The sequence below is a fragment of the Oncorhynchus kisutch genome, linkage group LG14 (genome assembly GCF_002021735.2).
Source record: "Oncorhynchus kisutch isolate 150728-3 linkage group LG14, Okis_V2, whole genome shotgun sequence".
In the NCBI taxonomy this organism is placed as follows: domain Eukaryota; kingdom Metazoa; phylum Chordata; class Actinopteri; order Salmoniformes; family Salmonidae; genus Oncorhynchus; species Oncorhynchus kisutch.
The window spans coordinates 54437188-54450378 of NC_034187.2; the positions used below are offsets into that span (position 1 = coordinate 54437188).

The window sequence follows — 13191 nt, forward strand, 5'->3', positions numbered from 1 at the left end:
CTAAAATCTGAACTAATCTCCCTGTGTCTTGTTGGAAAGCAGACTGACCCAAGTTTTCCTCTAGGATTTTTCCTGTAGGGTTTATTTTTATCCTAAAAAACTCCCTAGTCCTTGCCGATGACAAGCATACCCATAACATGATGCAGACACCCTATGCTTGAAAATATGAAGAGTGTTACTCAGTGATGTGCTGTGTTGGGTTTGCCCCAAACATAAAGCTTTGTATTCAGGATATAAAGTTCATTTCTTCACCACATTTCTTGCAGTTTTACTTTAGTCCCTTACTGCAAACAGGATGTATGTTTTGGAATATTTGTATTATGTACAGGCTTCCTTCTTTTCACTCTGTCATTTAGGTTAGTAATTGTGGAGTAACTACAATGTTTTTGATCCATCCTCAGCATGCTCTTATCACAGCCATTAAACTCTGTAACTGTTTTGAAGTCACCATTGGCCTCAAGGTGAAATCCCTGAGCTGTTTCCTTCCTCGCCGGCAACTAAGTTAGGAAGGGTGCCCATATCTTTGTAGTGACTGGGTGTATTGATACACTATCCAAAGTGTAATTAATAACTTCACTATAGTCAAAGGCAGGGGGTTGTCTTTGGTTTTAGAAGTGAGGGGGACAAACAAACAAAAAACAAAAAAATGTATCCTGTCGGATTAACACTCCAAAAATTACAATGATAAAACCTGGGCGACAAAAATTCAATTTCAGAATATGGGGGGAACATGTCCTCGACTCCAGTGAAAGTTGCGCCCCTGGTCAAAGGGATATTAAATGTCTGATTTTTGCATTGGATAACCTTCCTGGTCTTTGTGGTTGAATCTGTGTTTGAAATTCACTGCTCGACTGAGGGAACTTACAGACAATTGTACTGTATGTTTGAGGTACAGAGATGATTAAACAAGTTAAACACTATTACTGCACTATTACTGCACACGGAGTCCATGCAACTTACTATGTGGCATTTTTACTCCTGTACTTATTTAGGCTTGCCATAACAAAGGTGTTGAATACTTATTGACTCAAGATATTTCGTATTTTCTTTGTTAATTAATTTGACATTGAGTGCAGTATTGTGTGCAGGCCAGAGACACAAAATCCCAATTGAATCCATTTTAAATCCAGGCTGTAACACCCAAAACAGAAAAAGTTGTATTATTTCATATGTTGTTGTCATAATGAGATTGGGATGCCACCATGAATAAGCCTTTATCTTGACTAACTACACCATTAATAAAGTGATGACCTTATGATGAATTGACTGACGCATCTAAACTCATCATTCAATCACAGTTTTTTAAATTTGATTTACGAAATGAACAACGTCAATCTTTTAGCTTCATTGCAGATTTGATACGGTATTTAAGAACATAGAGTTTGAGTATATAACTTTCCAAAACTACCAATATATGTCTTACTGATGCATGTACTGCACGATTGTATACAGAGCTTTATAAAAGCTATCTGCAGAATGCCTCTGGCCCCTAATAGTTTTGGGGAACTCCTACATGGGGATGCTGCAATCTGGTGGCAGACTGTGACAAGTCATTACATTGTGCATTTTTACAATAAAGAAGTCAGATATATCCCGCCACAGAACGTTGCAGCCAATTGTAAATGTTCTATCGACTGCAGAAAACATCCTCTTTGTTCTGACGTTTGTTCTTGCTTAAGAGCAGGGTTTGGTGTGACGAGGACAATTTCCTTTATTTCGCAATATATATAAGAAAAGACACCATCTTGCTTGATTAAACACCCAGAGCCATTTTGGAGATATCGGCGATCTCAATATCCATGATCTCTTTCACGCAGTTACAGGTAAGGCCTTTTCATGATTTCATCTAAAAGACACATTTAGAGTATCTCGAACGCATTACCCAATAAACACAATTCCACCAAATCTCATTCACAAATATTGAATCACAATACTGAAGACTTGAATCGTAGAGAAAGTTAGAAATTGTATTGACGTGGAAATGTGTTACCTCTTTAAATTTCAAATGGAGTTTTGGAAAAATGGCACTGATAAACAATTCAGTTGTAGCAAAGATGTAATTGAATGTCAGTTAAACAGTAGTTACGGTGTTCATAAGTAATTGCTAATTAGAATCAAATACTAAACATTCCAGTATTTTGACCTATTTTTACCTATTTACCTACACTGAACAAAAATATAAACGCAACATGTTTAATTATGGTCCAATGTTTAATGAGTTGAAATAAAAGATCCCAGAAATGTTCCACAAGCACAAAAAGCTTATTTCTCTCAAATTTTGTGCCAAAAAATGTGTATACATCATTGTTAGTGAGCATTGATAATCCATCCACCTGACAGGTGTGGCATATCAAGAAGCTGATTAAACAGCATAACCATTACACAGGTGCACCTTATTGCTGGGGACAATAAAAGGCTACTCTAAAATGTGCAGTTTTGTCACACAAGACAATGCCACAGATGTCTCAAGTTTGAGGGAGCGAGAAATTGGCATGCTGACTGCAGTTATGTCCACCAGAGCTGTTGCCAGAGATATTAAGGTTAATTTCTCTACCATAAGCCACCTCCTATATCGTTTTAGATAATTTGGCAGTATGTCCAACCGGCCTCACACCGCACACCACGTGTATGGCATCTTGTGGGTGAGCAGTTTGCTGATGTCACCGTTGTGACCAGAGTGCCCCATGGTGGCGGTGGGGTTATGGTATGGGCAGGCATAAACTACGGACAATGAACACAATTGCATTTTATCGATGGCAATTTGAATGCAGATACCGTGACAAGATCCTGAGGCCGATTGTCATGCCATTCATCCACCGCCATCACCTCATGTTGAAACATGATAATGTACACGATTCCTGGTAGCTGAAAATATCCCAGTGCTTCCATGGCCTGCATACTCACCAGACATGTCACCCATTGAGCAAGTTTGGGATGCTCTGGATCAACGTGTACAACAGTGTGTTTCAGTTCCCCACAATATCCAGCAACTTTGCACAGCCATTGAAGAGGAGTGGGACAACATTCCACAGGCCACAATCAATAGCCTGATGAACTTTATGCGAAAGAGATGCATGAGGCAAGTGGTGGTCACATCAGATACTGACTGCTTTTTCTGATCCATGCTGATCCAGGTATCTGTATTCCCAGTCATGTGAAATCCTAAATCCATATAATCCATATATATTATATTTGACTGATTTCCTTATATGAACTGTAACTCAGTAAAATCTTTGAATATGGTGCATGTTGGGTTTATATTTTAGTTCAGTACAGATTATCCATAGCTGTCTAATTCTGATCTACTTTTTCTATGTTTATTTGAGGTGTATTCTTACTGTGGAAGGCATCTCAACAACATCACAGATGGGTCTGTGGTTTATTGCTTTCATCACTTTTCTGTTGAAAGGTCAGTTTCTTCCTGATTGTGCGCACTGCACTTCCCTCTTAACTTGTACACACTTTGACTTAATGACAATGATGACATCTCTGCAATATGTACTTGGGTGTTTTGACACGTGTGTGTGATTGATAAACCTTTGTGTGTGTCCGTGTGTCCGTGTGTCAGTGTGTGTGTGTGTGTGTGTGTGTGCAGACAAATGTGTTTTGCTGTTCAGCCTGGCCTCAAAGAGTAAACGTAATATAGTAAATGTGAATATATGACACTCAAATGACTAATGATATGTTACGTTTGGTATGGTTACGTAAGACAGAATATTACTTTAGCCAAAAACAAAAGGAGGGAGGTTGGTTGGGGAGGATGGGTAGGCTTATAACACAAATGTCTAGGCTCGAACGAATGTTTAGGTCCACATCAAGGACAACTTTAGCATTTGAGCTAATTAGCAACCTTTCAATTATTGACTACTTTTTAGCAACTTTGCAATTGCTTAGCATGTTAGCTAACCCTTCCCCTAACCCTAACCTAATCATATCTCCTAACCCTAACCTTAACCCCACCCTAGCCCACATAGCCACCTAGCTAACGTTTGCCACAACAAAGTGGAATTCGTAACATGTCATAAGGATTGCAAATTCGTAACATACTGTATCATATTAAATGGATGATGGACATCCACAAATGAATACATAGCATACGAAACGTAACATATCATATTAAATGGAGGGAGACAGATTAACATTTGATATGTTACGCGTATCCCCGAGTCCAGGTTTTGCTGTTCAGTGTTTCTTGATGGTGCTGTGTTCTCCAGGTGCACTCTGCCAACAGTGGAGTCTGTGGATGCCCCAAAGCATTGTGGCTGTTGGAGGATCCTGCCTACTGGTCCCATGTAGATTTGAGATCCCTGCTGCATTTGATGCTGACTTGAAAAACTGCACACCCACTGGGCTTTGGTCTAAAAATGTTTTTTGGGGAAATATAGTATTGAGCTCAGCCCAAACGGATGCCCAAAACACCATAAAGGGAGTGATGGTGGGAAATCTGTTGAGCAAGAACTGCACCACTCTTTTCAACAGTTTCCCTGCAGGATATGATGACACATATATCTTCGGGCTGGAATGTGCTGGAACAAATCGCCTCAAGTATATTTTCTACCCAGGAGTACATATCAGTCATACAGGTACACTGAATTTGACCTTACCTAAGATATTTATGATTTCCAATTAAAACAAATATTGTTGAGGGCTAAACATTCTAACAAATGGACTACATTGAACTCTTGTGAATACTAACAGCAAACACAGATTTAAATACTTACCACCAGGGCCGGCTCTAGCCTTTTGGTTGCCCTAAGCAAGATTTGGTTGAGGGGCCCCCTCACCAAGCAGCTCTACACATTGTTGCCATGGGGCAAAGATACATTTTATAACAAATGTCGTGCAATTGTACACATTTTGCCATGACCTATGCCATGCTAATGATATCTGAGTGAGAGTGACTAACAAAATCAATGGGGGCCCCCTGGAGGTCAGGGCCCCCGAGCACCTGCATGCTCGGCTAAGATTACAAAAAATGTAGATAACTGGCAAGACTAACTTACCAATCTAAAAATTGTTAGCTGAGATGGCTAATTGAGTGACTGTCAGTGACTGACAAAACAAGAGAAAAACTGCAGAATTTAAATTTAAAAAATGTAACCTTGCACTTTGTGTATTCTACTATTCTGACTCTCAACAGAAAGTAATTTTTTGGGTAGGGGGCCCTAAGCGACCGCTTATATCGCTTATGCCTGGAGCCGGCACTGCTTAACATGAAAAAGAGAGTGATGTTCTAAGCAGAGTTGATTTAAACCTGGTTGCCCCATACGGTATGTCATTGGGCTTTACCCAGGCCTCATTCTGTCTTGTTATTGATTCTATCTCTCTCTCTCTCTCTCTCTCTCTCTCTCTCTCTCTCTCCCACATACCTTTATTACCTCCAGACACCCCACCCAAACCCCAACTAACCCCTATGGGCAACATCACAGAGGGGGAGCTGGTTAGACTGAGCTGCTCTGCCTCTGCCCCCTGTCCTACGTTCCCACCTTCTCTGATCTGGACCTCTGGGCTGGGTGGCAGTGTCGAGAGCCAGCTACAGGAGGGTATAGATGGGCTCATGACCATGACCTCCACCCTTACCTTTACCGCCTCCCTCCTCCATCACGGGCTGCTGGTCAGATGTTCTGCCCGCTACACACTGCAGCCAGGGGGCACCACCAAGACAACTCAGGGGAACCTGACCCTCAATGTTCTTTGTGAGAGACCACAACAACCATAATCATATGACCATACAGGCAACCATATGAGCACAACTATAAACAGTAGTGTAGTTATACAACCAAGGAATCTCCTCATTCTGTTTGTGAACATGATGAGTTAATTGATAGATAATTGATACTGTTACGTGCTAAACAGTATCAAAGAGCACAGGGCATAAAAAAACGAACTGGTTAAACATGAGTTAGCAGGTAATTAGCTATTAATTAGCAACAGTTAGCTATTCATACCTATGCAGTGATTCTTCCCATCCTCATACACTGCATGTGTACCTTCTCAATAGTGCTTTCTGGATCATGTTCTCAATAATATGGCAACCTTCCAGCACACTTGTGAGACTTCAATCTATTTTTTCTGTTTTCTCTCATTCACACCAATACACTCCATCACACATTTCTATTGTTCGCACGTTCGTTGACACTCACACGAACGTTCCCTTGTGGAAACGGGCTTTTAATCTCACAGATCAAAATGAGCTCACGTACCTCACAGGAAGTTGATTTAACTGTGTGGATTCTGTCTTCCAGATGCTCCTAAAAACACTGTAGCCCTGTCCAGCCCATCTGGGCCTGTGCCCGACGGGAGGGCAGTGACCCTGACCTGTCAGAGTGATGCCAACCCACCAGTGGAGCGCTACTCCTGGTACAAAGACATCAGTGGGCAGGTGACCTGGAAGGCTAATGGGCAGACACTGGTCCTCCTGGTCAACAAGGCAGACAGCGGGCTGTACCTCTGTGAGGCCCACAACGAGAAGGGATCACAAAGGTCAAAGGTCATGCCTCTGGAGTTCGAAAGTAAATCATTTTGTTCACTTTATGACAAATACACAACATTTGACCTAATAGTGCACTATATGAAATAGGGTGCCATTTTATTTGTTGAAAAGTGCCGTTGTTGAAAAGTGAACATTAAATCTCTATTTTAAATGGTTAACACTCAAGACAAACGGACAACAAATGAATAGTAAACTTTAAAAACCAATGTTCTATTACCATTGTTTTTAGGTGGCCAATGTTCCGTGATGGTCCCCTACATCATTTGTGGAGTGATGGTGTTGCTCTATGTTCTAACCGTCACCGTGGATGTGTATAAATATAAAAGGTATCATTGTTTACATGTTCATGCCCATCGAGTTAAGGAATACATTTATAGAAGGACTCTTCCGATCCACTTTATTCTAACCCAAGTTCCCCATTATTCCTCCCCTAAGTCTGTCCAGAAGACTGAAAGTAAGAGGAACATTTTCATATTCATAATATTCTGTTTAATTAACTGAGAAATTTTAAGGCATTGGCAGTAGATGATGCAGTATGATACGATACAGAGACAAAGTGTTTCTACGTCAAAGATTCTACGTCAAAGATTCTACGTCAAAGATCCTACGTCAAAGCTTTAACAATTCTCTGTATGACTAATACACATCTTGAATCTTTGACCAAATTCACTGTGGTTTTGTATAAAGCGTGCAACACTAAGGCTCCTATTTCATATTACATTTGATATAGTATTGATACCTCTGAGACTGATAGTCTGTTGGATAAGATATAACTCCTCCGTTTAAATACAATTATTTCTCCTCGATATACCAGCAGCAGCTAGAGCTGTCAGAGAAAGGAGATGCCACGTACACTAACCTAACGATCGCCAGCATCAGCTCTGACTATGACCAACTCCAGGTGATTATAATGAAAGATGTCTAATATAAACTCACAACAGCATAGAATGTTATAGTTTGTAGGTATTTAAGCTAACTGTTTTATGTGTGAGCTTTAATTTGAATTAAGTAAAGTCAGTGGTGGAAAAAGTAACCAATTGTCATACTTGAGTAAAGTATAGATACCTTAATAGAAAGTTACTCAAGTAAAAGTGAAAGTCACTCATTAAAATACTACTTGAGTAAGTCTAAAAGTATTTGTTTTTCAAATATACTTGCATATCAAAAGTAGATGTAATTGCAAAAAATATACTTAAGCATCAAAAGTAAAAGTATAAATCATTTCAAATTACTTCTATTAGGCAATCCAAACACCACAATTTTCTTTTCTTTTTACGAATAGTCAAGGGCACACTCCAACACAATTTACAAATCAAGCATTTGTGTTTTGTGAGTCTGCCAGATCAGAGGCAGTAGGGATGACCAGGGGCCTCATTTAAAAAACGGACTTACGATCAATTTTGATCTTAAGTATGACTTACGCAGAAAACCTCGTATAAGTAGTTATTTATGAAACCTTACTTTGACATTGAAATGATCTTATCTCTACGCAAAGTCTAGACTTGAGGTAGGTGATTTTCCGGCTGGTTATTCTTTTTATCCCTTGCAGTTTAAGGTCAGACCATTTCTTTTTCACATCAGCCACAGTTCTGTCTTGCTGCCCCACCTCGTTCACTGCAGCGGCGACACACTCCCAAGATACCTGTTTGACTTTGTTTGTCAACCCACTATTTAGTCCACCGAATAATACATGTTGCCTGTCTTCAATCTCCTCTACCATCGCCGTGATCTCGTCTTCCAAAATGTTTGCTTTTCTCTTTTGGTCCATGGCTATTCCGGACTAAACTTTTATTTGTGCTAGCATTCTATTCTAAATCGCTGATTATAAGGCACGTTCAGGTGCCGTCAATTTGAAGTTAATTTGAGATTTATAGATCACAGGTGCGTAAGTTACAAATGGGCTTCTTAGAACCTGAGTAAGCAAGGTTTTTTATGCTCAGTATCTTTTATGAATCGAACGTAAGCACACCGTCGGAAATGATGTTATGACTAAGTTCAAGTATAAATCTAAGAACATTTTTATAAATGAGGCCCCTGGGATGTTCTCTTGATAAGTGGGTGAATTGGACCATTTTCCTGTCCTGTTAAGCATTGTAATGTAACTAGTACTTTTGGGGGTCAGGGAAAATGTATGGAGTAAATAATACATTATTTCCTTTATGAATGTAGTGAAGTAAAAGTAAAGTTTAAAAAAATATAAATAGTAAAGAAAGTAAAGATACCCCAAAAAACTACTTAAGTAGTAATTGAAAGTATTTTTACTTAAGTACTTTACACCACTGAGTGAAGTCAAACATCATCAATGTGTATGTGTGTGCACGCATGTATGTGTGTGTGTGTGTGTGTCTATTTGCAATGTCTTCCTTTGACAGATGACCAGGGCTGCCCGAGGTGAAGCTCATCCTGGCAGAAGAAGTGAAAGAGCTGCTCCTTGAAACCACATGGCAAAACAGATCCAGATTTGACCTTTGTATTTTAACTTTGTTGTATGGAGTGTAGTACTAAATTGTAGTTTACTCTTTTTGGTTTCTTCAGATCGTACTGTATATTTATATCGCAAAATACATGATATTATATATTTGAATCTGATGCCTCGATTTTATATACCTGTCAGCAACGGGTGTGGGTGAAAAAGCCGAATCCACTCATTTGAAGGGGTGTCCACATACTTCTGACCATGTAGTGTAGTACTAAATTGTAGGTTACTCTTTTTGGTTTGTGGTTCAGCATCATCAATGTATTTCTGTCTTCTTCTCTGTAGATTATGTTAAACCATTCAGGGGGTTGTGGGTTGTGTCAGTCAGGATTATAATGGCCATAATCAGTCGAATAAATCTCTTAATGTCATTCTACCGTGCCTTCTCTCTTCAAATTCCACACATTCCATTGCCTCCATCAATGAACAGGAAAGAAAGTAGAGGAGTGGGTGGGCGGAGGAGGGGAAATGATGAAGCAGGGCGTGATCTGACATCACTTTTTTGGCACATCCCCAGATAAAAAACTTTAATTCTGGGAATGTTACCCGAAGGTTGTGGAAACGTTCCCTGAACGTTGCACCGATGTTCCCTAAAGGACCAATCATATGGTTTTCTTAATGTTCTTTGAATGTTCTCTTTTGGTTGTATGAAGGTTCTGGGAATGTTCTCTGAATGTTACAAAGTTAGGAACGTTCTGGGAACGTTCTCCGCAGGTTACAAAGTTGGGAACACACACACACCCAGGATTAAACAATTAAATATGAACAATTAATACACAATTATAATTTCAGTTATCAATTTGTTTTATAAAATGGGTTCGGAGAAATCTGCAATATGATTGGCACACACAGACCTTTACAGACCGAGGCCCGAACTCGGCAGTCCTCACTGCAGGAACTTCATCAACACTCTCGCCAGGTTCAATCTCTGAGCCACTGGAACACGTATGCCTCTTTTTGCACTTGACGTCAACCTTCCTCGACACTCAACGTCTTCTCGACAGTCATCACTGCACATGCCACCACATATAATTGATCCTCACTTTCGTCACTCTCAATTTCCTCAAGTTCTTCCAAAAGTTCAGCCAAATCCCTCATTCCGTATTCCCTCATAACCATTTCCACTGTTCTCCTTTTTTCCCTTGTCCATCATCTTTTCCTTCACCAGATCTTTCAGAAGCACAACGCCGTCCCCCCCACTCCATGTTTATTCATAATACGCTTCCCTTTCTTCCTTATTTCCTTTTCTGCCATCATCTCCAATCGCTCCCTTTCTCCAAACATTTCTCTCTGTGCAACCTCTCCAATGCCATCCATCATCTTGATAACAGCTCTATGTGGCTTGTAGAGGAGAGTTCAATATTTTTTTGGGGGGCGGGGAATAAAAACGACTGAACAAAAATATAAATGCAATATGCAACAATTTCAACAATTTGACCGAGTTCATATAAGGAAATCAGTCAATTAAAATAAATGAATTAGGCTCTAATCTATGGATTTCACATGAATCGGCAGGGGCGCAGCCATGGGTGGACCTGGGAGGGTATAGGTCCACCCACTTGGGAGCCAGGCACAGCCAAGCAGAATGAGTTTTCCCTCACAAAAATGGCTTTATTACAGACAGAAATACACCTGAGTTTCATCAGCTGTTCTCAGACAATCCAGCAGGTGAAGAAGCTGGATGTGGAGGTCCTGGGTTGACGTTGTTTCACGTGGTCTGCAGTTGTGAGCCCGGTTGGTTGTACTGCCAAATTCTCTAAAACGATGTTGGTAGAGAAATTAACATTACATTCTCTGGCAACAGCTCTGGTAGACATTCCTGTAGTCAGCATGCCAATTGCATGCTCCGTCAAAACATGAGACATCTGTGGCATTGTGTTGTATGACAAACCTGCATAGGTGCACCTGTATAATGATCATCCTGTTTAATAAGCTTCTTGAAATGCCACACCTGTCAGTGGATGGATTATCTTGGCAAATGAGAAATGCTCACTAACAGGGCTGTAAACAAATTTGTTCACAACATTTTAGAGAAATACGCTTTTTGTGCTTATGGAAAATTTCTGGGATCTTTAATTTCAGCTCATGAAACATGGGACCAACACTTTACATTTTGCATTTATATTTTTGTTCAGTGTAGTTAGCTATTTGCAAAATGATGTGCACTCTTCACCTCCACACACACTGTTCCTTAGATATACAACATTCCCAGAACTTTTTTTCTTCCAACATCCAAACGGGAACCACAGGGGAACATGGCGTAAAAGTTCTAATTCCTCTCGTTCCTAACCAGAACCCAACCCATGACCCCAACCAGTGTAAAGAAAGTTCTAATAATGTTATTTTATGAGGTTATTTCAACGTTCTCAGAACAATGTGTTTCTACCTTACCAAAATAGCGACGTTCCCTAAAGTTACTACATTCATTCTTTAAAAAAATTTTTTCCACAATGTTCCCAGAATGTTCTGTGAAAGTAATTTTTCTAAGGACCGAAGGAGAAACGAAGGAGAACCTTTAGAGAACGTTGCAGGAACGTTCTATGCTAGCTGGGCCCCTCCCTTCACCCCATTTCCCACTAGGGGAGGAAGTTGCAGATCTTTGATGACATCATGGCATGCTCATCTCCTTTGTCTGCTCTGTCTGAGTCTCTATCCATTTGTGTCCATCCATTAAACAACATCAGGCAGAATGCTAGCGGGGAGATCTGACAGTACTTGCTACAGAGTGGGTTGGGTGGGGTGTGTGTCGGGTGCAGAGTGGGGACATAGGGTCAGTGCCACTACTTTTGTGGGATTACCTAATTCACTAAAAGAGGAGAATAATATAAAACTCAGATAAAAAGGAATCACCACTTGGCAACCATTTCAAACATCAAACATATCTGATAAATATTAGTTTTGAATCATCTCTTTTAGAGAGACTGCAGCTCATCATATCAGAGTTACAGAGTGGGACAGTTTTTTTAGCGTCTGATTGCTTCACTATTTCAAACCCAAGATTATTTCATAGAAAGGCCTGATAAGAGAACCCAATCAGTAGAACCCAACCGGTTTTAAGAACCCAACCAGTGAACCAAACCAGTATAATTTTTTTTATAAAGAACCCATCTGGCATAAAGAACCCAACCAGTATAAAGAACCCAACCAGTATAAAGAACCCAACCAGTACCCAACCAATGAACCCCACGAGTATAAAGAACCCAACCAGCATAAAGAACCTAACCAGTACCCAACCAATGAACCCAACCAGTGTAAAGAACCCAACCAGTATAAAGACCCTAACCAACCAGTGTAATGAACCCAACCAGTATAAAGACCCTAACCAACCAGTGTAATGAACCTAACCAGTATAAAGACCTCAACCGGTGTAAAGAACCCAACCAGTATAAAGAACCCAACCAGTATAAATACCCCAACCAACCAGTGTAAAGAATCCAACCAGTATAAAGACCCTAACCAACCAGTGTAATGAACCCAACCAGTATAAAGACCCCCACCGATCAGTGTAATGAACCCAAACAACCAGTGTAATGAACACAACCAGTACAAAGACCCCAAACAACCAGTGTAATGAACCCAACCAGTATAAAGACCCTAAACAACCAGTGTAATGAACCCAACCAGTATAAAGACCCTAAACAACCAGTGTAATGAACCCAAAAAAACAGTGTAATGAACCCAACCAGTACAAAGACCCCAACCAACCAATGTAATGAACCCAACCAGTATAAAGACCCCAACCAACCAGTGTAATGAATCCAACCAGTACAAAGACCCTAAACAACCAGTGTAATGAACCCAACCAGTACAAAGACCCCAACCAACCAGTGTAATGAACCCAACCAGTACAAAGACCCTAAACAACCAGTGTAATGAACCCAACCAGTACAAAGAACCCAAACAACCAGTGTAATGATACCAACCAGTACAAAGACCCCAACCAACCAGTGTAATGAACCCAACCAGTACAAAGAACCCAACTGGTATAAAAAAAACAACCGGTATGACGAAAAACAAAGAAAGGAAGTGAACAGCCGTGTTTTGGGAGGGGGAGAGAAGGGGCTTGCGGGGGAGTTCTTCTATGAATGGAGAGGGTGACTCAGGTGATGTGTCATCGTACACATTCTATAAAAGAGAACATTTGGGTTTGTGAACTCATTTAGGGGGATGAAAGATTTGGGCTGCTGACAGTTCATTTACAACTTTTGAATTTTGGGGTGAC

General features: G+C 40.3%; 1 protein-coding gene across 9 annotated transcripts; it reads left to right on the forward strand.

Annotated features, from left to right (window-relative positions):
- The first annotated feature begins 1710 nt into the window (after positions 1–1710).
- si:ch211-171h4.5 (myelin-associated glycoprotein) lies at positions 1711–9340 on the forward strand. Of its 9 annotated transcripts, none has more exons than XM_020500510.2 (9): positions 1733–1823; positions 3327–3409; positions 4215–4583; positions 5385–5696; positions 6246–6512; positions 6723–6819; positions 6929–6947; positions 7308–7394; positions 8866–9340. In XM_020500510.2, exons 2-9 carry the CDS (start codon positions 3367–3369, stop codon positions 8926–8928), a joined length of 1257 nt encoding a protein of 418 aa, XP_020356099.1. In that variant the 5' UTR covers positions 1733–1823; positions 3327–3366; the 3' UTR covers positions 8929–9340. The 9 variants fall into 9 exon arrangements, 4 of the variants coding, with proteins under 4 accessions (XP_020356099.1, XP_031645227.1, XP_031645228.1 ...); XM_031789368.1 differs by lacking the exon at positions 1733–1823 and adding an exon at positions 2582–3134; XM_031789367.1 differs by having other exon boundaries at positions 1745–3409.
- Positions 9341–13191: the final 3851 nt, after the last annotated feature.

Coding starts and splice junctions, on each gene's coding strand:
- si:ch211-171h4.5 (XM_031789367.1), top strand. CDS start 3,247: ATGTTGGGTTTATATTTTAGTTCAGTACAGATTATCCATAGCTGTCTA. Junction 3,410..4,214: donor CATCACTTTTCTGTTGAAAG/GTCAGTTTCTTC, acceptor TGTGTTCTCCAG/GTGCACTCTGCCAACAGTGG. Junction 7,395..8,865: donor CTGACTATGACCAACTCCAG/GTGATTATAATG, acceptor TTCCTTTGACAG/ATGACCAGGGCTGCCCGAGG.